The following is a 23,918-nucleotide window of genomic DNA, read 5'->3' as shown; positions in this document are numbered from 1 at the left end:
GGAAATGCCAGCCAGGATTCAAACTATCATCTGACCTTTGCTTATTCCATTGTGACTCATCTGCCTCCAGTTCATTCTAAATCCATCTTGGAATAATCTTAAAATCATCTTGGGGAACATTGGTGGGGATGGGATGGGGGGATTTTATATTCAGATTCTAGCGTGAATAAATATTAAGAAACATACTGGATCAGGAATAGGACACGCTGTTTGATAATGAACTAGGATTTACAGTAGGAAGTGTTAGCAAAACCTAACCTTCAGTTATGATCTAGAGGAGGTCAAACAAACAGCTAAGTGTTGTAATGATAAAAAATTCAATCGCTAACACACTTTGACAAGTGATTTCCTCTGATAGCACTGGTTCTATTAGGCCTTGGGGGTGAAATGTGCCTGCTTGTTTTTTGCTTAGGCAGATAATGAGGACATAGGGGTGTTTGATGAGCCCACAAAAGCACAGTTGACTTGCTCCTCGTGCTGCAATGACTAAGGTTAATGCCTTGGCGAAACTGCTCTGTTGTAAATCCTTTTCCTAAAGGAGACTGTCAGATCTCAACTAATAATCTTGTTTGAGAAAAAAGTTGTAATTTGCATTTGTTAAAGGAGACCTGAGCTAGCATGCTGTTTCCTGCCCTCCAGGAAGAGGGGTTTAGGGAAACCTTACATTGCATGGCTTGCCCTGCCAAATAAGCCAGATTGGGCGTCCGTCCTGTTAGGAGGGTTAGTAATTCAGTTTACCTGTTGTTATCTAGTTGAAATGAGGCTGCCAATCAACACGTTAGATGTTCCTATTTGTTTAAAGCTTTAAAAAGGAAAAGCCGCCAATGCACGCCCACCGTGGCCCTTTCCTCTGACCCACCACTGAATCTAAATCTGGGAATGGGGTCCAGGCAGAAGGACTTTAAACCTTCCTCCGGGCAATCTCAGGTGGGGCTGTGGTTGAAAACCGCTCCTGCGGAACGTCTGCTAATTTGTAAGACTTAGCCTTGTACTTTTAAGAAAATTTAACTTTTCACATCTGGTTAATCTTCTGCCCGTTCTGTAACGCGCCCATCAGGTGGTAGTTCCTTTTACACTTTTGGTTTCAATTGTCCCTAAATCTAAGAATTGTACTTTGAAAAGCTATAACATATTTAGCACATTTCCCGGAGTGGAAGTGTAGGGGAAAGTCCTCTGTACTAGGGCAACATTCCAGAGATTTTTGCTAAGGTTTATTGGTTGTGAGTGAGGAATTGTCCTTTAAATTAGTTTTTACATATAATGTGCTTTTTAATTGACTACATAAACATGTTGTTAAAAGGTTTTTCAGTTCCAGTTGGTACAAAAAAGGTTGTATAATTTTATGGTTCTAGTATTGTAATGTGGTCAAATAGTGGGGACAAAAACAGTGAGGAAGAATGGGGTCCACATCAGGCCCTATCATTTATTCTGCGCAAGGCTCTTAGGAGAAGGAAACTTTTTCCAGGTACAAATACCTGATGGGCGCTTATCTTACAAAGGCCGGAGTTCTGTTCCCTCTTCATTCGTTAATGAGTTCTTGTCTCTCTGTGCCCTTGCATTGTTTAATTTGTTGATCCTTTTTATAAAACTCTGAAAAACAAAAGAATGAGTTAGACCAGTGTTCTGTATCTGCACAGATTGGCAATCATTTACTTGGCCATATCATTTTGGGGAATTTAATCCTTAAAGTTTTCCCTTTGTTGAACTAAAATATCTTGGGGGGGGGGTAGATTTCAAAGTAGATTTTTAATCAGGAAAGTGTAAATTGGAGAAAGAAGACCTAGTTAGCTTCCTACCACCATCAGAAATATTTTCTTTGGAGTACATACCAAATATGTTAAAGTGCTACTGTATTTTTATGTTTTATTTGGAAAAGAATGAGGATACACTTAATTATAAAACTGTAAAAGTGCTTGTTAAACTTCAGTGCCTGGCCGGACTAAGGAGTGCTTTGCATGCTCTGTTTAAAAGCAAAAGGGCCTAGGTTTTAGGGTAATAGAATGAAAGAAAATTGTTAAAATGTCACTTGACCTAGACAACAGAAAGAGATGAGAGACTTCATTCAGCTGTTAAAATATGCCTGTCTACACAGGATAAGGCAAATCAGCAACAACTGTTGCAAAAGCTGTTGGAAACAGCTGCTGCTATTTCCAGATAGCAGTACGGGGGCTCTAATGAGGGTGTGACATTTCTCAACATTGTGTGCTGTGGTTAATAAAGGGCCTCAGAATTGCAGATCCGTCATACTGGCGCTGAAGGTGATTGGTCTGCGCTGGAGTGGGTGTTCCCTAAAATACAACGGGTATGACATGATGCTTGGGGATGCAAAAATGCCTTAGAAAAAGATCAGCTGTGAAACCTCCAGACCATCCAAAAGGCCAGACCAAGCCATTAGCACCAAAGGGGACTTGCACTGCTACTCCACCCAGACCCTCCTACCCTGGGTCATTTGCTTAGTGATAATTGCTCAGCTTCACTTCTTTCCAGGGAGGTTTCAATAAGGGAGGTGGGATAAACCTCAGAATATACAGCCCAAATCTCACTCAGGGCATCTGGGTCACGTGGCCCTCCGGAAGCGAAAATAAGCTGGGAACCAGCCTCCTTTATGTGTGAGTCTTCAACGCTTCTGAGATTGTGAGGATGGAGTCTAAAACAGGAAATGAGATGTTTACTTACCAAATACTCTTGGTCCATAAAGTAGGGCTTTTCTGATGATCCATCATTTGTTTCCAGATCAACAGCAAAACACAGGAAAAGTGCATCCAGCACAGTTTCAAACATAGATAAAAAACTATGGGCTACTAAGTAGGCAAAAAAAGCAACCAATAGGAGTGGGGTTGCCCACACCTGAAGCACACGGTGGTAGTTAAATGCCATCAGTCCTCCAAAAACTGTGAAACACACCACTAGCACCTGTCCAGAACAAGAGTTTGTTGAAAATGTTTATAAGTTGGTTGGTTAGGGTATTTTAGAAAAGACATTTGTCAGGTATAAGCAATAGTTTTCATGTATGTGCATGTGTGGGAGTGTATGTGCCTTACTGTAAAGAGTGCTCGTCAGAAAGTTGGGTACAATGAAATAGGAAGAAGAAAAATGAAAAGCTATGATACCAAAAGAAAACCCAGCTAATTTGGAGGATGAGGAGAGTACATATACTTTCATTTGATCTGTGCCCAGTTTTTGTATTTATGCAGAGGTAACGGTACCTCACGAAATTTTTCGTGTTTTTTTCACTAAACGCTACAAAAAGCATCTTCCTTAAAAAAAATTTTTTAATAAATGCTCTTTTTGAAAACAACAGCACAATAATCCAGTGAGTGGATATACTGTAGTTTAATATGTGAGTATTTTTCCCCTGGGGATTAAAGTGGATGGGCTTTCCAGTGCTGGTGTAGGGAGATAATAGGATAATAGGCTTTTGGTACATGTAATTATTATATTTCCAGGAATATGCTTACAGGCCATGATGTACCTAACTGTTTAACGGACAAATTGGAGCCCCTCTGGAGCCCGCACTGCACTTGGATATCCATAAAGATGGACGCGAATGTCTGCATGCCACTTCATTAAAAAAAAAAAAAAATCAGCAATGATGCATTCCTTTTGGGAAGTATAGGAAAATGAATTACTGCCTAAAATAAAATACAAGTCTGTTCTAGAAGAGTAGCTCCCACTCACCGCAACTAGAGAAAACCCACACGCAGCAAGGAGGACCCAACGCAGCCAAAATAAATAAAATAAATAAATAAATTTATAAAAGAGAAAAAATGAAACCTTCCAAAAATTTTTGGAAGTAGTTATTACAAAATATATCAGCCACAATCCTACCAAGCTAACGTAAACAATACCACTTAGATACAACTACAACTTAGATTATTAGGCTGTTTTGAAAGGCATAATCAGTTTGTTCTTCTAGAGCTACTGTCCCATGAAAAGTCTCTGGGGCCCAGCTGTGCCTTAAAATATATGTGCAATTAACACACACCTGTGAAGTCCATGCATGTTCTAACTTGTTACTGACAGCTAACCATGATAGTAATGCACCAGAGATATACACCAAATGCCACAGAAACACAAAATGCTAAACAAGGAGCCAGGAGTCCCCATATTTGGAATTGGCACAACTGGAGACTGATATCTTGTTCATTTTAGGGCACCATGAGTGTCCCCGTATTCGTGTCCTATGTGGAGGACTGGCTGGAAGAATCAAGGATGTCTAGCTTAGAAGAGGGAAAATGTGGAGGGAGGGTCAGGACATCTGTGGTCAAGAATTTGAAGGGCAGTCAACTGGAAATAGGATCAAACAGGTGTGTAGAATTAAGCCCAGTGGGTGACACGGAAAGAGACATGCTAGCACAGTATAAAGAACCTTCAACTTGAGGCATGGTCAAGTAGGGGCTGGAGCACCACTTTTATCACTCTTTTAGGGATTCTTCCCTGTAACCCAGAAAGGGGATGTGTTATCTTTAGTTCACAGATAGGAAAAATGAGGTTTCCACAAGACTACATAACAACTCCTTGGAAAAAGATGGCAGCAGAAATGTAACTGGCTCCGTTTGGGACATTAACCATTCTATCTTTTTTTTTTTTTCCCGGTACGCGGGCCTCCCACTGCTGTGGCCTCTCCCGTTGCGGAGCACAGGCTCCGGACGCGCAGGCTCAGCGGCCATGGCTCACGGGCCTAGCCGCTCCGCGGCATGTGGGATCTTCCCAGACCGGGACACGAACCCGTGTCCCCTGCATCGGCAGGCGGACTCTCAACCACTGCGCCACCAGGGAAGCCCTAACCATTCTATCTTTATATTTATGGATTCAATGCTCTTAAAATCATCAGGTTTCAATACTATTTCCATATATTTTTATGACAAACAACCCCTATAAAACATTCATTTTCTGAGGTTAGTAGCATTTTCATTTTAGATATGAGAAAGCAGGATTCAGAATAGTAGAAAGAAATGATCATAGCTAAGAGTAAGACTAGGATTCGAATCCTGGCTCTACCTATTGTGGAATCCTGGACAAGCTATTAAACCTTAGTTTCCTTATCTGCGAAACACAGTTACTTCACAGGATTGAGGATTAAATGAAAGGATGAGGCACAGCATCTACCACAGAGTAAGCACTCAGGAAACAGCAGTTCTCCTTCACAGTCTTGTTGTATGGCTTAATTTTTGGATCCCAAGTTCCTTTATTATTTTAGTGAAGACATCTCACCTTTCCCAGAAAAATTACGAAGTCTCCAAAGCAGTTAACAGATGTAAAATGACTTGAATTCTTGGATAAGAGTTTGAGTGCATCTTTTGCTGATGTACAAAAATCTGTCCCATTAATGGCAGTTGTAGTGTATGCATTCTGAAACAAAAGACAATAGTTAAAAAGATGATGAGTCTTACTGTTGTAAAGACAATATAATGCCAATGCAGAATATTTGCAAAATAGAGGAAAATAGTTACTATTAACCCACTATCTCTACCCATAACAGGTCATCTCATTTTCAAAGTCCCTTCCAGTCTCTGGAATATATACACATATATTTTCACATAATTGTAATAAATGGAAAAGATAAGTATTTCTGGTCAGTATGGTGGATTGAGCATCACCACCAGAAACATGGAAATGATGCGTAAAGCATAACTATCTTAATGCATAGCAGAGTTTGAGGGGAGGGATAGAACTTTAGGTGCTAGAAGCAAAGCAGACCCTAGCTAATGGTGAGCGCTGAACCCAAAGACTCAATGGGCAGGGAATCAGTAAAGACTTTAGGAGTGAGGGGCTGGGGACTTAACGCCTTGGGGCTAAGAAACAACGCTCAGGCCCAGGCCAGGAAACTGAGCTGTCTGCATAAATACAGAATTTATAGTCAAACTCAATCAGCCATTCCAGGAAAGTGGTAAAGAAATGCAACATCTGCCTAGGACCATTGAAATTACTAGGGTCTGGCCATAGGCAGAGCAAAACCACATCCCCCCAGGCCAGGGAATGGTGGAGGCCCACAGACAACCATCCTTGAAGAAGATGAAGAAGGCTTCACAGGAAAAATGTACAGGTGACTCAAGGAAATAAACAGCACGTCAAACAAAAGAATCTGCAACTTGAGAACAATCTGAAATAAAGCATTCAAAGAAGTATGTTTAAGATGTTAAGGAGATAATAGAAGGAAGAGTGACCATAAAGAATGAACAGCACGGTATAAACAAATGAAGAGGCAGTGTAGAAAACAAACGGAGTAGAAATTCTAGAAATGAAAAGGTATACAATTTAAATGGTTCAGTGTCATTGTTATATTTCTGACTTATTTTCCTTTATACAGAAAAATAAGCATTTTCATGTTGCTCCATAGCTTATTTATAATTTTAATTTTTAATAAATACATATTTTATCAGGGGTGTGTGTATGTGTAGCTAGGGCATATATAGACTATTTCAAATATTTTGCTATTATAAACAACTATGCAATGAACATCTTAATTTCCTGATTTTGGATAATTTCTTAAGGATAAATTTCCAGAAATGAGATTACTAAGTCAAAGAGGACAAGTGGGTATATGTATTCACATAAGAAGATTTCTTTGGTAATTTTTCCAAAATACCTTTTCCTTATAACTATACGATAATTTCAAAACCATCTATTTCTTACATTTCCCTTGAAATCTTTAAAATGCTACTTGCACTGCAGTTTACAATTTATAACTTCCCTGGGAAAATACACTGGAATGCTACCTGCTTGGGTTTTGCCTTGCCTTTTGGCTTAGAGGATGAAAGTTTTTTTAACTCATGATATAAAACTAATCCTTTCATACACTCATTCAAAAACATTGTAAAGAAACCAATTTGGAGTCTACTGCAGTAATTTAGCCCCAGTGATGCAGGTCTTAAGCAAGGTGAGTTACAGAGGAGAAGGAGACTAAGGCCGTGGAATTAACTGACCCTCTCTTGGTAACCCCCTCTTCCCCAAGGCCAACTAGAGAGGAATATTTGGGTCTTAAAGATGAAAGCCTGGGTATTCACCTCCCCACACAGGGCACCCTGCTTGCCTCAGAGGGGATATGCTCAGTCAGGTGTCAGATGAGGTCCCTGCAGAAATGCCTTAATGGTATTCCATAAGAACTTTTGATTTCTGACTTATGTAGAATGCATGTGAAATTGCTTTTAATATCCCAAACTGGCTGTTGGTGGACTTAAGTCTTGAGTGGGGATGTGGAAACTCATTGCTCATTATTTGATCAAGCATCTTTGATCATCTAAGGTTCTCAGAGCCCTGACTACCAGCTCACATCCTGGGGACACATGTGCAGGGTGGGTAGGTACAGACTGCAAACCAAGGTCAAACCATTGCCCCAGGTGCTCTGGAAAATCAGGGAACTTTTTTTTTTTCATTCTAACTTTATGGACATGACACTAGCCACTTTAATTAGAACAGAAGGCTATTTAAAAGCATGGTGGTGGGCTTCCCTGGTGGCGCAGTGGTTGGGAGTCCGCCTGCCGATGCAGGGGACGCGGGTTCGTGCCCCGGTCCGGGAAGATCCCACGTGCCCCGAAGCGGCTGGGCCCGTGGGCCGTGGCCGCTGAGCCTGCGCGTCCGGAGTCTGTGCTCCTCAACGGGAGAGGCCACAGCGGTGACAGGCCCGCGTACCACACCCCAAAAAAATAAAAATAAAAATAAAAGCATGGTGGTTAAGGTAAGCACAGGCCCTGTAGCCAGTCTCTGGGTTCCAATCCTAGTTCTTTTTTTTTTTAAATTTTGATTGATTGATTGATTTTTGGCTGTGTTGGGTCTTTGTTGCTGTGTGCAGGCTTTCTCTAGTTGCGGTGAGCGGGGGCTCTTCGTTGTGGTGCGTGGGCTTCTTATTGTCGTGGCTTCTCTTGTTGCAGAGCACAGGCTCTGGGTGCGTGGGCTTCAGTAGTTGCAGCACATGGCCTCAGTGGTTGTGGCTCGCAGGCTCTAAAGCTCAGGCTCAGTATTTGTGGCGCACAGGCTTAGTTGCTCCGCGGCATGTGGGATCTTCCTGGACCAGGGCTCGAACCCATGTCCCCTGCATTGGCAGGCGGACTCTTAACCACTGCGCCACCAGGGAAGTCCCTCAAATCCTAGTTCTTACCATCAATTGGCTGTCGGTCTTGGGCAAATGATTTAACCCCTCTCAGACTTCAATGTCCTGATCTGTAAAGTGAGTTATAGCACCTACTGCAAAGGGTTGTTGGGAGGATTAAAGAACAGATTCCCTATAAAGCATTTAGCAAAGCGCAGGCACATAGAAGGCATGTAATAAAGTGTGGCTATTTTCCTCCAGACCTCACCAATGATGAACTCATTTACAACTGGGAAACACAGATGCCATTCTTTAAGCGCGGAGGAGGTGCGGAAAGGACCCGTGGTTTCTTCATCTGTAGACTTTAATCCCTCACATCTTCAGGGACCCAGGAGGGGCAGGACCTGCTTCCCAGACCATGTCCCAGGCCCCCACGTGGTCTTGCTCCACAGCAACACCACATGCCACTCAGCCTCTTTCTTTGCATTCGGGCTCTGTCCCCAGCCCCCCAGGGCCCCACTTCTGCCCTCTAAACTGAGGTTCTTGGTGTTCTTCCTGCTTCAGGCTGGGAATAGAGTTTCTACGGGACTTCCTTTACCTACAGATCATAACCTCATAGTCAGTTTAGCACAACTGCTCATAAGCAATAAAAATAGATTTTGCTCCCTGGCTAAAATGACTAAAGGTTAAAATAGTACTTTCTCATGCATGTGTTGACTCCACCGATCTTGGGGGCCCATAACCATTTATCTTTTCTTTAATGTATCATGCCCAGTGAAAGACGGCATTAAAACCACTCTGACAGGGAAATTATATATACGCCTTCCTGCAGCTACTACACCACTAGTATTTTACCACAGGTTCAACCCTGATTGCCACAGAGAGACCTAGAATTAATGTCTGAATGAAGAACTGGAGGAGGGAAGAATTGCTCATGACACAGGATATGGATTGAGAATTTCTGCAGTTTCAGCATTAGCTAATTTATACTTCTTCTGAGGAGAAGTGCTTCCTTGCCAGGCAGCTGGAAGATGGACTGCAGTACATGTTCAGTGTTGTTAAGTCCTGGCTCAGAGCATTTGCATTTGCCTGGCACGACAGAACGCTAAGGCAATCTGCAGACCCTAACAATATGTGGAAAGGATAGATATAAGGAACAGGGAACACGTTTTGTTGGTTGTGAAGGTTAATCAGGAGATCCTGAAGCAAGAAAAAAGGAGGTAGAGGTACCAGGCTTTTATTACTAGACAAAATTCAGTGTGCCTGTTTAGCATCACCAAACAAGTGGACACATCTGTGCCTGAGACTGAAGCCGTGAAAACACAAAATCGATACAAGGAAGGATTCTCCGCTTGACAATGGAAGCACCTCAACACTAGGTCGCATTCTCATTCCTCTGCCTGGGACTGAGGACTCCCTGCATGTACAGGTGGCTTTGCTTTCAGATTCGCATGGACTGTCCACCAAGGTCTGTCACAAGCTGCAGGGGAGGGTGGGTGGAGGTCTTGTGTGGCTGGGGGGATTCGTGAGCAATGAACTACAACTCAAGCTCAGGTGAGAGAGCAACGTGGAGTGGAAGCCCAGCCTGGGGTGAGGGAGAGGAGAGAGCATGGGGCAGGGGAGGGGGTAGAAGACCTCACATTAGTGGCATTAGGCTGGGCCCCTGCAGGGAACGTGGGGTGGGTGGGGCCAAGGCAGCAGCAGAAGGCAGTGAACTGAGACTCAGGGGTCAAGCAGAGAATTGTGGTGGGACCCCTCCAGACCCCGATCTCGGTGGGGCTGAAATGCCATGCTGTGAAGCAAGGGGCGCGACAGGAAGGTCCAGCCTGTGCTTCTGGAAGCTCTCCCAGGCTGCCCTGTGAAGGTTCGGGGAAGATCTCTCATTACCGTCTAACGCTGAGCTGCAGAGCCCTGCACCTCCCAAAGCTCATTCTCACCGAAGCCCTTGGGGAGCCCCCCAGGCACTTCCACTGTGCCTCCCGGGCTCTGCTTGAGTTGCACATAAATGCCCTGTGACCACTCAAACATTGAGCACATTGGTGTCCTCAGCAGTCATCAACCAGGGACCAGGCCCAAAGAAAATGAGCTCTTCTGTGGGCAGAAAATAAGAGTACTAGGAATTGTGGGACTTCCCTGGTGGCGCAGTGGTCGAGAATCCGCCTGCCGACGCAGGGGACACGGGTTCGATCCCTGGTCCGGGAGGATCCCACATGCCGCGGAGCAACTAAGCCCGTGCGCCACAACTACTGAGCCCGCGCGCCGAGAGCTCGTGCTCCACAAGAGAAGCCACCGCAATGAGAAGCCCGCGCACCACAAGGAAGAGTAGCCCCCGCTCACCACAACTAGAGAAAACCCACTTGCAGCAACAAAGACCAAACACAGCCAAAAATAAAATAATAAGTTAAAAAAAAAAAGAGTACTAGGAATTGTAACTCTTTCCCGGTGCTCTGCTTCCTTCCACTCCACTTCAAGAGATTCCTTAGTGATATGTCCCGAATGGCTTGCCACAGACCTGGCAGTAGCTTCCTAATTTGTCCCTGTGGCCTTTTTTTCCTCTTTCGCTATCAGTAGGCAGGTGTGCAACTTCTGTGTGTAAATAAATAATAATAGTAACTAATAATGGCAAGAATCATGGAGTGCAGACTATGTGCCAGGCCCTATTCTATAGTCTCCTGAATGCATTTAAGCCTCTTAACAACCACAACTGGACGATGAGGTAGCTGCAGAGACTAGAGTGCAGAGAGGTTGGGTGGCACAGCCCCGGCACACGCATGCGACGGAAGTTGCATCACTTACAAGAAATGGACCTCTGACTCATTCAGGCCCATCAGGAAAACATTTACTTTGAGCTGTACCCTGTGCTTTTCCTTGCAAAAGGTTCAAAATAATAAAGTGGTGCTCTTAGGAGATGTGTCATTAAAAAGAGCCAAGGATGCGGCAGGATGGTTTAGTAGCAAGAGGCTGGGTTCCAATCACGTTGCCTCCAAAGACTGGCTGAATGGCTTCCACTAAGTAATGTCACTTCGCACTTACACGAGCCCTCGGGTTCTAGCTAAAGATGCTTCACGTCTGTGCGGTTCTTCAATAGTGGACTAGGCACCCGCCTGCTATTATCTTACTTAATCTGCTCCTCACCACGACTCAGTGAAATAATCACCATGGGTATATTATTCCCATTTTACAGAAAATTCTAATTTTTGAAGAGAAAGGAAAGAGATTTAAGTGTACTTTTAGGTAACAGAAAAGTTGGATTACCTCTTTACTTTGAGAGTTGTCCAAGAATGTTAATTGCAGCTTTTACACAGAAAGAACATTTTTCCTCCTTAACTCAAGCCGGAAGCCAGCCCAGTCCACCCTGTGTCCTTCATCATCGAAGGGCAGCCATTCATCCTCCCACGAAACTGAAGTGGGCCCTTCTTTGGGTGGCAGAACTGTGAACCCGAGTTTCTGCTGACTCTTCAAAAAGGTAAACAGAGTTTCCCTCCGTACAGGAGGAAAGGCATTTGCCAAAAGCCATGCCGTGAATAGCCAGCTTTATTTCTGGAATGCCTTCCTAACAAAATTCTGATATTTATTAACTCAAAATAAAACAAGAACTACGAAAACAAACCTGAGAAACTGGATGATGAATAAATAACACTGGTATTCATACTTTCCTCAGAACCAAAAGAAATACAGTGAAATCTGAGCCCACAGCGATCCCCGTACATCCAAGGGTCTTTTCTGATAAAACCTGCAGCAACCATCACAAGCTAGTTTCATCTCAGCCCTGTTTTTATCACAAACACATGCTGAGGGAGGTGGGGCACAGCCTCCAGACCTGGCGCTCGCTGCTTGGATCAGTCCAAGAGCTCACTGTTCACCAGTTGCAAAAGTCCAGCGAGACGGCGAGTTGAGGGAACCCGCCGGCCCTTCGGGGTTGGTACCAGGTGGGGTGGAGACACTGTAAAGCCAGGCGCTCGGCAGTGCTGTCCTGTTTGCTCCTTTTACATGTATTTCATTTTTGCTTATTTTTTAGAATAACGGCTTTATCATTTTCATGCTCATCATTAAAGAAAATCAAGCAACATAGAGACAAAGAAGAAAGCAAGAAAATTGCTCTGATCCCACCCCTCAGAAATAACCACTGCTCACATCACGTGGACCTCACCCCAATGCTTCCCTGCAAAGATACACAGAAGGGAGACAGACAGAGGGAGGAAGTATGGGCAGGCAAGCAACAGTTATAAAAATGGAAACAAAAAGTACGGTTTAAGTAAAAGCACGAATGTGAATTTGACTTCAGCAAAAGAAACGGAAACTGAAGGAATATTTGAATGTCAGACAAATGTATCTTCACACACAAGACCTAGGTTTCTAAAGAAAACTTTCTAAAATTATTATGATAAATATTAAGAGGTTAGAGTGCTTTTTTTAAACACTGTGGCTTAAGTTTCAGCAGCATGGATGGTGAATGTCCCGAATTTAGTGCGTTTCGTTATTATTCTGACATTGTCAGGAGTTTGAACGTCTACAGCCTCTTCTGTGGTGGCGGCTTTAGATACTTCGTGGAGGGTACCCGGCACAGCCACTGTGCCTGCCGCCTTACATTCCTGCCCTGTGCCAGCTGCCCTGACACGCTCCTGCAGTACGTGGTGGCGGGGTGGGATTCCCTGGCCAAGACGCCCTCCCTGTGAAGCTCTTGCTCATCGAATGGCTACAGGAAGATGCTGCGGCAAACCAAGAATGGCCTCCAAATAATGCTTCTTCACGCAAAGCCAAATTCAATTCATTGGTACATTTGTTCCTTCAGTAGAATGTTAGGATTAAAAAGCTACCCCAGACGTCACCCAGGAAAACCCTCTCATTTTACTGATGAGGAAACGGAAGTCTCAACAGGCTAAGTGACCAGACACAGGTAACCAAGATGGACATGAATCAGATATTCACAGCCATGACCCTTCCTCCCCCAAATCCAGAAAAAGCCAAGGAGGCCACTGCATCTTGCTGAACTTGGCCATCGTTGATGTGCTAGCAGAGTTCCGCCCTCCCAGTGAAAACCCACCGGGACGAGGATGTGATGCTTAGTGATGAGCAGGTCCTGGATACAGGGCTGTGCAGCAAGTGTTGCCTGCCTCCCCACAGGCCCACAGAGGGCTCTCCCTGTGTTAACCTCATCTGACCTGGGTATAATCCGCGGAGGGAATGAGAAAGGCGAAGGGAGGCCTGGGCTTCCATAAGGCAAAATTAAAGTTGCAACCTGTGAAATAGAAAACGTAGGGCATGGGAAATGCTCGTACTGTATTTTGATCTTAGGCTTTATTAGAAGGAAGGCTACATGAATGGGCTGTCTCCTGTGAGTGAAGACCATTGGTTTCCTCTCCTCCTTACTCTTACCCTTGACAAGGAACTGCAGGCAGCACAATGAAGCCGTTAAGGCTACAGACCTGGAGTCATATGGATCCCCACAGAGCAGCCAGCATTCTAGATAAGCTCTTCAGCCTCTGGGCCTCAGCTTCCTCATTTGTACAATAGGGGTAATACCCACTTAACACACAGAGTCCTTGAGAGGACAAACTTAGACCGCATATGTAAAATGTGTACCAGGGTGCCTGGCACACCCTCAAAACTCAATAAATGGCTATGTTATTTGCAGACCTGAGAAGGTTGGTTCTTTAGTTAAGAGAATGCCGTATATCTGTGATTTGAAGCTCAGCCCAAGGAAACGGCAAGAGGGAGATGGAGGGCAGAAATGGGAATGTTTACATGTTTTCGTATATTGCACATCTGGGGGAATAACTTTTGAAGTCAGGTGTGTGTCCCTCCATGAACACACTGTTGATGGGTGTGGGGCTGGCGAAGCAACTGCCGACCTGTTAGGCTGCATGAGAAAGGCCTGCTGACAGAGAGCCTGGTAGTTGATTGAAAGGTCGCAGCCTGCTGGGAATAATTACTGCTCAGTGCATGGCTTGGCTCAGCATGCAATGAAAAGTCTTATAAGAAAAAAGCATTTATTTAAAGTCACTGGCTGTAACAACAGAACTCTTCTTTCTGAAGCTCCAGAGGCTATCAGCCCTTCCATTCTGGCCTTCTCTAACCACTGGCACTTCTGCTTGGAAAGCAGCTTTTCTTGCAGTCAGTCTTAGGTGTTGTTAGGGCAGCTCCAACAAGAAAGGGCAGCTCTTTGAGCTTGTATTTCCTTTTTCTTTATTGTCTCCCTGCTACTCTTAGCAGATGCTCCAGGCTCTGTGAAGGCAGCAAGAACCAGGGCTGGGCTGAGAAAGTAGGGGCTCATCCTTCCACCCACAGATGCGTATGGAGGGTGTGCCTCGACTAAGCTCGGGGCTGGGCACAGGCCACTGAGCCAGGCCGACAGGCTTGTGTTCTTGGATCTCAGGAAGTTTCTTTGTTGCCGCCTTGATGGAGGCAAGACATGGGCATGGCCAGCAGGCCCAGAGGGCCCTTCTCACCCCCACTGAGATTCATCCTCATGAAGTCATCTGGCCTCAGCTGTCTCACTGCTTGGATGAATGCAAGTCTAGCAAATGCTTCTCTCGGCCTCACCCCTGTGCCAGCTGAGGCCTTCTATAAAAGGCAAAAGGAGGGGCAAGATGAAACCACTTGCAGAACATCAAAGACTGGATCCACTTGCCGAAACTTTTAGGAACTTTCTAGTCCTGCCTAGATAGGAATGCTAACTGAGCCAAAATTCTCTTAGTCACTTCCTCTCCTATTTTTCACAGACCTCGTTTCTGAAATGTCTATAGAGATGAGACTCTAAATGGAAGAACAACTGTCCAGCTATCCCCAGTGTGTGTGTGTGTGATGGTTCACGTTGCTATCCTGACTTCTGTTTCGCTTCCCTCATATATTTCCTCCTTTCTTCCCTCTCTGCGTGCCTCATTCCCACAGGTGAGGGGAGGGAGCTGGGGCAGGGCAGGAGGAGACACCCAGTCTGCAATTCTTACTGGCTTTTGATTTCTAAAATTTTAAGCTCTTCTGGCCCTTCCTACCAGTGGAGAAGGTGAAGGAAGGGGGTTCCCAACATGACCCAAGTCTGGGAGCAACAGGTGGGTGTGCAGGTCTTCCTCCACCCCCTGGATTAGAAAATGAGACTCCCCTGCACTGGGGAAAGAAGGGGGAGGAAGAGATCTGTGGATCCTGACCAGGCGTCCAGCTCTGCTTTTTTTAAAGCAGAGCACGGAAAAGTGGCGAGACTCTAAAGGGGAGTGCCCACTCCTAGGGTCTGAGTTTTCCAGGAGTGAGGGGGTTCCAGAGACATGGGGGGCTTTTATTGCTCAAACTAGAACAGTCCCAGACAAAGCAGGAGGGTTGGTTACCCTACCACTAGCACATCTAGGCAGACAGGGCCATAGGTGGCCTTCCAAAAGACTCCTGCTTCCCAAGCAGAGCTTGGAGGAGCCATGAAGATGGGAAAATGGATGTCTCAAGGGCAACCTGTGTGTACTAATGCCTGGGGCTACCTGACACCTCATATAACCCCATGGGGGGATAGCCCAAGAATAATGGATTAAACTTTCTGCCAGTCCAGTGGAACGGGAGTTCACAGACAGAAATTAGGTTGAGAGGCATGATATAGTATTTCTTGCACATCTGAGATTGTGGATGAGGTTCACATCTGTGTGGAAGTCAGGCAGAGGTGAGACTCAGGCAGTGGCAGCACAGAGCACTGTCAGACTCTAGCTTTGAGCAGACCACGGAATCAGTAGCTGCCGCATCAAAGTGGCTTTTCTTCCCTTGACCACTGTGACTCACACCGCCTTCCTTTTTAAAAAAATCTTTTTATGAATGCATTCTCTAGTCTCTGGCCAACAATCACCACCTTCTCCCAACAAGTCTAATGTCTAAGACAAAGACAATTGGGGAGCGACAGCTGAGGGCCGTATTCACAGTCAGTGTCTTGCTTAGAAGGGTATGGAAGGGGATGAAGCATGGGCTTCAGAGGTGGCCACTCTGACAATGACTCTGTTCCAGAAGCAGATGCAGATAAAGAGAAATGACATGAAGAAACCTGCGCTCCATCATGAGGAAGATTAGATTTGGGGTAGGAGCTATTTAATGGTTTAATTTCATTTCCCACACTAAATGAATTTGGGAAATGTCGAAAGTAATCTACAGTCTTTCCATTTCTTAAGCACTTAGGGTAATGTTGAGAACTTGGATTGTCAAAGTTCTATCTTCCATTTGAACCAGCTCCCCACCAGGCCCCCACCCTGGCTGCCATCACAGATGATGGGCCAGCGGCAGTGGTAAGCATGGCGCCCACAGGGGACACTAGGCTGCAGATGAGAAGAACACAGGAGGAGCCAATGGGCGGCTGCCTCAGCCCCACGTGGAACACTGTCCATCAGAGCACAGTGTTTTCATGGGTCACCTGCTTCCTTACTTCTGGGGAAATTGAATTTTGCTGACTCCAAAGATAGTTTTCATAGATCAAAGTTAAAAACACAGGCAATCTCCCTCAGCATATTTGCAGCATCCCTAGAGCATGTCATGACAGGAAGGGAAGGACAAAGAACATTAGGGTTTGCTTTATGTCCTGCATGGAGCTCAGACTTATGAAAGGAGTCTTACAGATAAGCAAATGGCGATTCCTTGGATCAGATGACCTTTTGAACCAGTGTTGTTGGAAACAGTCCCAGTCATCCTCCCTAGGCAGTGACACAACCACCCTTGATAATGGGAGTGAAGAGGAAGAAAATGAATGCTAGATGCAGAAAAGAGGGGGCCAAACCGATGTGCTATGCAGGGGATGTTTCCTTAACCTCGGGCCACAGTCATTTTCTGGTCATGGGTTTGGATTTGAGTACTGGCTTTCCCTCACCATCATCCTTTGTGAGGGGTAACTTAGTCATTAAGTTCCCTGGACTGCAAGGACCAGAAGGGCTGCTCTTAGCAATTCAACTCCCCCCAACAAGTCATGAGTGCAGTGATTCTGGCTGAGGGTAGTGGGGAAGGAAAGGTGTTTTTGGAGAAGTTCCCTGTGGATGCTGATATACCCCTAGCTGAATAATAACCCCAGGAACCCAGCACTGCTCTAAGTGCACAGGATAGAATCAGAGCTTGTACACTTAGTGGGTTGATAATGATAATGACTCCCATTTATTCAGCACATACCTCTACATGCTAGGCACAAAACCAAGAGCTTTGCAAACATTATCTCTTTAATTATTTATAATAATCTTGGGAGACAGGCATTGTTACACCCAATCTGTCTGGTACATGGTAGACTTCCAGTATGTGGTAAATAACTAAGCCTCTCCTTCCCCTCACAGAAGAAACTAACATTTATGGAGCACATACTAAGAGCCAGACACCACACCATGTTTATGTGTATTCGTTTAATTAACCCTCTCAGCTGCCTATGAGGTAGGTGTTAAGAACCTTGCTTTATATATGGGGAAACCAAGGCTAAGTAAGAGAGGTGAAGTGACCTGTCCAATGTCACACAATAAGTGGAGAAGCTATGATCCAAACCCCTACCTGTCTGCCTTCTTCCCATTCCATCACACTGCTTGGAAATGAGCAGATGGTCCAGGTCCAGGAGGGAGGAGGGGGAGGAAGGAGGAGCTCTCATAAGAGGTGGACAAATATCTTCCAGAAGAAGGGGAGCGCTAAGGTGTAAGGAGAAGGGAGGATGCTTGGAGAAGGAAGCTGGAGGAGTGGTACCATTAATAACAGGTGAGATCCCATCCTTCCCAGATCCAAGTGTTCCCCACCCTCTGCCCTGTGAGCAGGGCCCTGACTTCCACATCGCCCAAGGGAGTGGGGTGATCTAGGTATAGTTCTGTTTATGAGGTGAGCTGGGGCAGCTCTCATCGACATTCTGTGTACTGTGACATACTTGTTTGTCCCCAGTGTCTCAGTGAAGCTCGGGAGGGTGGGGGGAGAGAAGATGCAAGGTAGAGAAGAGGAGAATCAGAAAGAGCCCTGCCCACTGTGTAAGCTTGGTTGAAGCACTCAAGCCCTCTGGACCCCCCAGATTCTGCTGTAACGAGGGGCAGGGCTTCCATGATCTCTTAAGTTCTGGGGTCTGAGTTCCTCCCTGGGGAAGGGGTACCCTGGTGGACTGGTAAAGGCCTGGTTTTAAATCCTGGTGGAGGTAACCCTGTGTCTGTATTTCCATGGCCATTCGTTCCCAGAGGAGGTGGATGACTTGAGGGGCTTGAGGGACTTAAGGGTGAGTTCGGAGGGAAGGGCAGAGCACAGGCTGGCTCAGCCCTTTGTCATTGTCTTTGGGATCTACCTAGCACTGAGGACATACCTCCTCAGCTTATCAGCTGAGTTTACGGGGAGACCCCAGAGGCAGGTCTACATCGTTGGCTGGGCCTGGGACAGGGTGAGTTGGTCTCTCCATTTCAAGGGTGAAACTTTAATAAGCTGCTCCTACACTGTATTTTCCAACTCGGCCATTAGGTACTCCAGGTGATATTTTTAATCTTCATCTGCTGTCTCTTGGGTCTCTCAGTTGTTCAGAACTTTACGAGGAAGAGGGGATGACTTATTATGTCTCCCAAGCCTTAACACTCAACTCAGTTACTTTCCTCCTGTCTAACCTGGAGCGAGTTGCTACTTAACCTCTCTGAACCTAAGTGTCATCATCTATCAAAAAAAGAAAAAGGGTAATAATTGTACCTTTCTCACAGGATTATTTGTGAGGATGAAGGGAGTTAATACATGTAAAGCAGTTAGCATGATGCTTGCTGCACAGAAGTGCCCAATAAGTGGTAGGAATTCCTGTCTTGAGGAGCTGCACACCTTGGAGGGAGCCTAACAGTTGCCTTCCAAGAGGTTTTCTGATTAGCTGAGGGCCCCTTGCAAAACTCACCCTCCCTTCCCTATAGTGAGGCAGTCATTCATTCAACAAACATTAACTGTTTCTCCGAGAACGTAGAAGAATTTCAAGTCAGAAAGGACAGATGGCAGCTGCACACTGGGCCTTTCCCCAGAAGGAGGAGAGGCTGCTGAGGCCCATTTAGGCCAGAGGGCTTTAGGGTATAGGAAGTGAGCTTGAGTTCACCCTCTTGAGCCCCAAGCCTGCAACACACCCACAGCAGGTGGGAGCCGGGCTCCAGAGAGGCTGCTCCCCAGGAGGCCACATAAAGCCGCAGCTCTAAGCCCAGCAGCTTCTGAGCCACGCACCAGGAAACATGAGAATACAGCTGGTTTTCTCCCAGACAGCCTGGGGTCTCTGACAAATAGGCGTCTCAATTACTTTCTATCTAAAGTCAGGACAGTAGCATTTGCCACAAAGCAGCTGGGCTGTGAGGATTACCATCATCTAGAAATGGGCTTTAATGTAAACTATCATATTGACACACATGCGAGTTTCTTCTACAACATGCACACACGGAGGCATCTCTCCGGGGCTCTCAGCATCAGCTGGTTGCCCCAGAATAGCTCTAAGCCAGTCGGTGGGGGCAGGAGAATTCGGAACCGCCGCTGTCATGGAAAGAACAGCTGTCTGCATGCTCTGTGATGAGGCAATGTCAACTACCCCAAGAACTGTGTCCTCTTAAGAACCTTTGCATCATTTTCATAATCAAGTTCAAGAAATTGCACAATATTCATTACTTTTCTTTTCTGAGCTGCACACATTTTTCTGGGGAGAGGAGAGGAGGCCCTGGGGGTCTGCCAGCTGGCTGACGATGAACCAAAATCAGAGACGGAAAAGTTACCCAGTGCCTTTGCTCCTGATAGATTGTGAGAAAGAGAAGCATTGAAATTGATCTAACTGCAAAGGAAGTGGAGCGGGGAGAGAAGGGTTTGGGGTATTACAGAGTCAAGTCTGCCACACACGCTTAGAAGACAGAGACTGACTTTACGTGCCCTGAAAAACAAGCACTGGCAGGCAGTGTGGGCTGGCCTATGAAGCAGGGAGGGGAGAGATGTGTACATCTTCCTAGTAGTAGCAAGTTTTTCTCCGCACTGGACTCGACAAGATTATCTGGAGCCTTTCTGACCAGTGTATTTGTTAGTTAGCAAGCCAGGAAGCTATGGGCATTTCAAATCAAATGCCAAGAGGCAATAATCTATGCATTTCTTGGTATCTCATATTTAGAGGGATGCCACCATAAAGCAGGCTGGCAGCTTGATGGGCTGCGTTAAGGCAGATCTGACCAGGAGATACAGCAGAGATCCACTGGGCACCCAGCTACCCTGCATAAAGGCCCACAGCACACATGGGAGGTGAAAGCTGCTGGACATTACTCTCCACTGTTGAGAATGACCGAGGTGACTGGCATTTTACCAGCATCTCATCACCAGTTCAATGTACTTATTGCTGTCACTACAGCAGCAGTGTTGGGAGAATCGCTGTAAGGGGATGCAGATAGTGGTCCACTCACATTCTCAGTCCACTCAACAAAGATTCTGGAGGCTTGAGATCTGGGCAACATAAAGCATCATTAATCTTTGTGATCCCAGGGTAAGTCCTCAACATGGATAAGAAAACCAATATAAAAAAAAAAAAAGATCCTGCCATTCAGGACACAGTGGAAGGACACGCAGTTCACATTTTCCATCCTGCCTCACATCCCGCACAAAGCGGGTCACAGATACAATGAGACAACACGGTACCCGCGTGCCCCAGCTCTCGGCCGGCACCACGGCAAGGCTGAGCATGCCCCATGAGGACCTCAGATAATTTAAGCTGATCCTCTTCTGCAGAAGCTCAGCAAGGTGGAGGGAGTCACCCAAGTTCCACAAAGACGGCAGAAGCCAACTGCTGCCACACCTGACTAGGGGCTGCCTTTACCTAAGAGCTCCTTCCAGGAGACAGAATGGAAATCGTCGTTCTCAAACTTGTTTGACCTCAGCCCACAGCTCACTTCCTATACCCATTCCCACGTCTGCTGGAAGAACAAAGAATTGAAAAGGAATGCAATGCTCACCATGATAAAAATACAACACATTAAACAAGAGCCAAATACTCACCAGAAGTAAAGTGGTAAACAAGGCAAGTATAACTGCAGTTGAATAACACAGCCAATCCAAGGCGACTCTGGTGGCACTCAGAGCAAAGGGTTCCTTCTCCAGTCTGCAAAATCCCAGCTCTGCCTGGGCTCATTCACAAGCACTGCATGGTCACCAGGCATCGCCTTGGCAGTCAGAGACATCTTAACAGAATTATGAATTTGAGTCCTCAGAAAACTAAGTAAAATATCAATGTTGGTTCATAAATGACACATCTCAGTAAGCTTTAAGTAACACACTATGCACTTTATTGATTGGTAAAAAGTCTTTGGTTGTATGCGAAAATGAAAATTCATGAATTGAAGAAGAATAAATTTGCCTGTAAGAATTGAAGAAAGAACACTCCGGAATACTCAATCAGTTTGGAATCATCAGGATGAGTCCTGTGGCCCACCAGTGGGTTTCAAACCTAGAGGAACACGGACCTAAAGCCACCATCAGCTCTGGGACAGACATCTGTGTCCTCCATGGACAAAAAGTACACTCAGGGAGACATTTCCATGAGGAACCTTGTGTGGACCATAAGAATAGGGGCAGGCGGTTCCTGCCGAAGGGTTAGCCTCCAGAGTCCCACGAGGGGACTTCTCAGTCGGGCTCCTGGAAAGTGCTGGGAGGGAGGGGGAGGCTGCAGGATCTCCTCGTCTGAAAATCTCTGAGAACACCCAGGCCAGTTGGCCTCCCAGAAGCTTTGACACTGACTTGCCTGAGGGGAGGAGGTGGGCTCAGACCACCCTGACTAGCCTTTTCTGCACGATCCAGCCTTCAACGCCTTCACTGTCCCCACACCTTTCCTGTCCTCCTCTACAAAAGTCTGTCTGAAGCCAGCCTTGCTCAACAGCCAGCAACTGACTTGTCTGGACTCTGGCTTGGGCAGGCGCTCAAGCGATCCACCCAGACAGTGGTTGTAACTCCCTCTCTGACTGTTTCAAAATGTATAGTAAGTATGGGCTTGGGTCCCAGAGGCAAGACAGATATGGATTCAAACCCTAGTTATGCCACTAACTAACTATGCGCCCTCTCTAAGCCTCGGTTTCCTCATCTATAAATTGGAGATAACTATTTCAGGGGGCTGCAGTTAAAAGTCAAAACTGATCCAATGCAGGGAAAGTGCTGAGCACACAACTAGCCATACAGTGAGTGCTAGGAGGCCATGGCTACTGTTGTCGCTATCAGCTGGTGACCTCCGGTGGTGCTCTATGCTCACGCCTGACAAATCCAACCTCTTCTGTGCAAGCTCTCCTAATCATCAAGTCAAAGTACCTCCCCATACCAAGACTCCCCTTTTCTGAACTTCGCAGTCCTCATTCCAGCACATGTTGTTCTTTAAACATCTCATGCAAGTGCCTCATGATCTTCCTCATTCCCCACACTAGCTTGTCAGCTCCTTGAACGCCTGGCTTGCTTTATATTGACTCTGTTTCACCACAGTCCCCTCCCCCATTACACCTGGTTCAAATGGCTTGAATACAGCATAAACAAATAGATGTTGGATAAATAAATGTGTGAGGTGTACACACATAATATTTTCAGCTATCTACACATTTGGTATTTATGATGTAGAGAGACAAGTAATGAAAAATGATGAGATGTGTGATTTCATCCCCCACCCCGCAAGTGAATTACTGTGTAGCCTTAGGCTGGGTGTCGACAAATGTGGCAACTGCCACCAGCCACCCTCCCAGGACCAGTGAAGACAGATTAGACTTTTAAGCAGCAATGCTGAAACACAGCCGGCTACTTGATCTTAAGTAAAGAAGAGCATCTGGGTTCTGTTGGTAACAAATGGATCTCATTCTCTTCTAGCATTTCCCAGCTCCTTTTGCACAAAACTAGCAAAATAAAAAATAAGTCTCAACTCTTATAAATCTGATTTCCAGAGAAAATCTTTCCGTGCCAGGAAATTTTTCAAGAGGCTAATCTAAATTCCTTCTCTCACTTTGAGCTCACTTTCCTTTGTCTACTGCCAAATGAGATCAACAATAGCTTTGACTACCATTATACAATTATCTTTATTCTTACAAATCTTTATTTAACTCTGCTTTCCAGTAGTTGATTTAGACTAGAGGTGACCTTTCCCTCCCCACCAATATTCACGTCACTTCTTTCTTTCTTCTCCATTCTTCCTTCTCTTCTTTCTCAACCTCCTAACCCTTAGGTCTCCCAGTGGTGCCCACATCAGCTGGCAGTGTCTAGTCCTGTAGGAGTCACCCCACGTTAAAGCTGCTCCGACAGCTAGTTTAGGCCCAGGCCTAGTGCACGGACACCATGAACAGAATCCAGAAGACCTATCCCTGTTTGCAACACTGATTCACTATGAGCTGGATCCTCGAGGCTAGCTGAGCCTTTCTGTGATTCAGGGACAATCGTTCCCACTGTAAATCTGTTATAAGGATTCCTCCCCTTTATAATGGTAATTATAGTGTGATTAATACTAACACTACTTAGGATCTTGGAAACACTTTGAACTCCCCAAAGAAAAGCTACTGAGCTAATATAAGGTGCTGAAACTTCAGAATGCAGCAAATACATCCCTTAGGATAAGAGGGCAGAGAAAACAAACATGAACCTGGTATGAGACAGTGGCTTCCAAACATGTTCAAGTAGCAGAGCCTGTCTTCAAATGAAACCTTCAGTGGAATCTCACTCCTAAACCAGATAAAAGTGGAGCTGCTCTGGTTGCAAGGCAGGGATGGGTGGTGGTGGTGGTGGTGCTGGTGCTGGTGTTGCTGGTGCTGGTGTTGGTGGTGGTGCTTGTGGCGGTGGCGGTGGTGTTGGTGGTGCTATGGGCCCAGAACCCACCTTTCCTCCTCCTCACCCATTTCTTTCCCCTCCTGAGTGGTGGTCCCTGCAGCACCCATAGGGAGCCCCTAGGCTTCCATGAGGCAGTGAAGGAGGGACATGGAAAGAACCTGAA

General features: G+C 45.8%; 1 protein-coding gene across 2 annotated transcripts in view; it reads right to left on the bottom strand.

The window, feature by feature from the left end:
- Positions 1-1,254: 1,254 nt before the first annotated feature.
- SLC44A3 (solute carrier family 44 member 3) overlaps positions 1,255-23,918 on the bottom strand; it is an 80,754-nt gene continuing 58,090 nt past the window's right edge. Inside the window, exons 13-15 of one of the 2 annotated variants that reach the window (XM_059070183.2) lie at positions 5,215-5,352; positions 2,677-2,913; positions 1,255-1,590 (exon numbers count right to left, since the gene is read on the bottom strand). In XM_059070183.2, coding sequence (XP_058926166.1) covers positions 1,492-1,590; positions 2,677-2,913; positions 5,215-5,352 — 474 coding nt within the window. In that variant the 3' untranslated portion in view covers positions 1,255-1,491. The remainder of the gene's footprint in view (positions 1,591-2,676; positions 2,914-5,214; positions 5,353-23,918) is intronic. The other variant, XM_067036956.1, reaches the window with a different exon arrangement.

This window comes from Kogia breviceps, chromosome 1, assembly GCF_026419965.1.
Source record: "Kogia breviceps isolate mKogBre1 chromosome 1, mKogBre1 haplotype 1, whole genome shotgun sequence".
Lineage (NCBI taxonomy): Eukaryota > Metazoa > Chordata > Mammalia > Artiodactyla > Physeteridae > Kogia > Kogia breviceps.
Note: the sequence above shows the minus strand (reverse complement) of the source record. Positions and strands in the feature narration are given on the sequence as shown.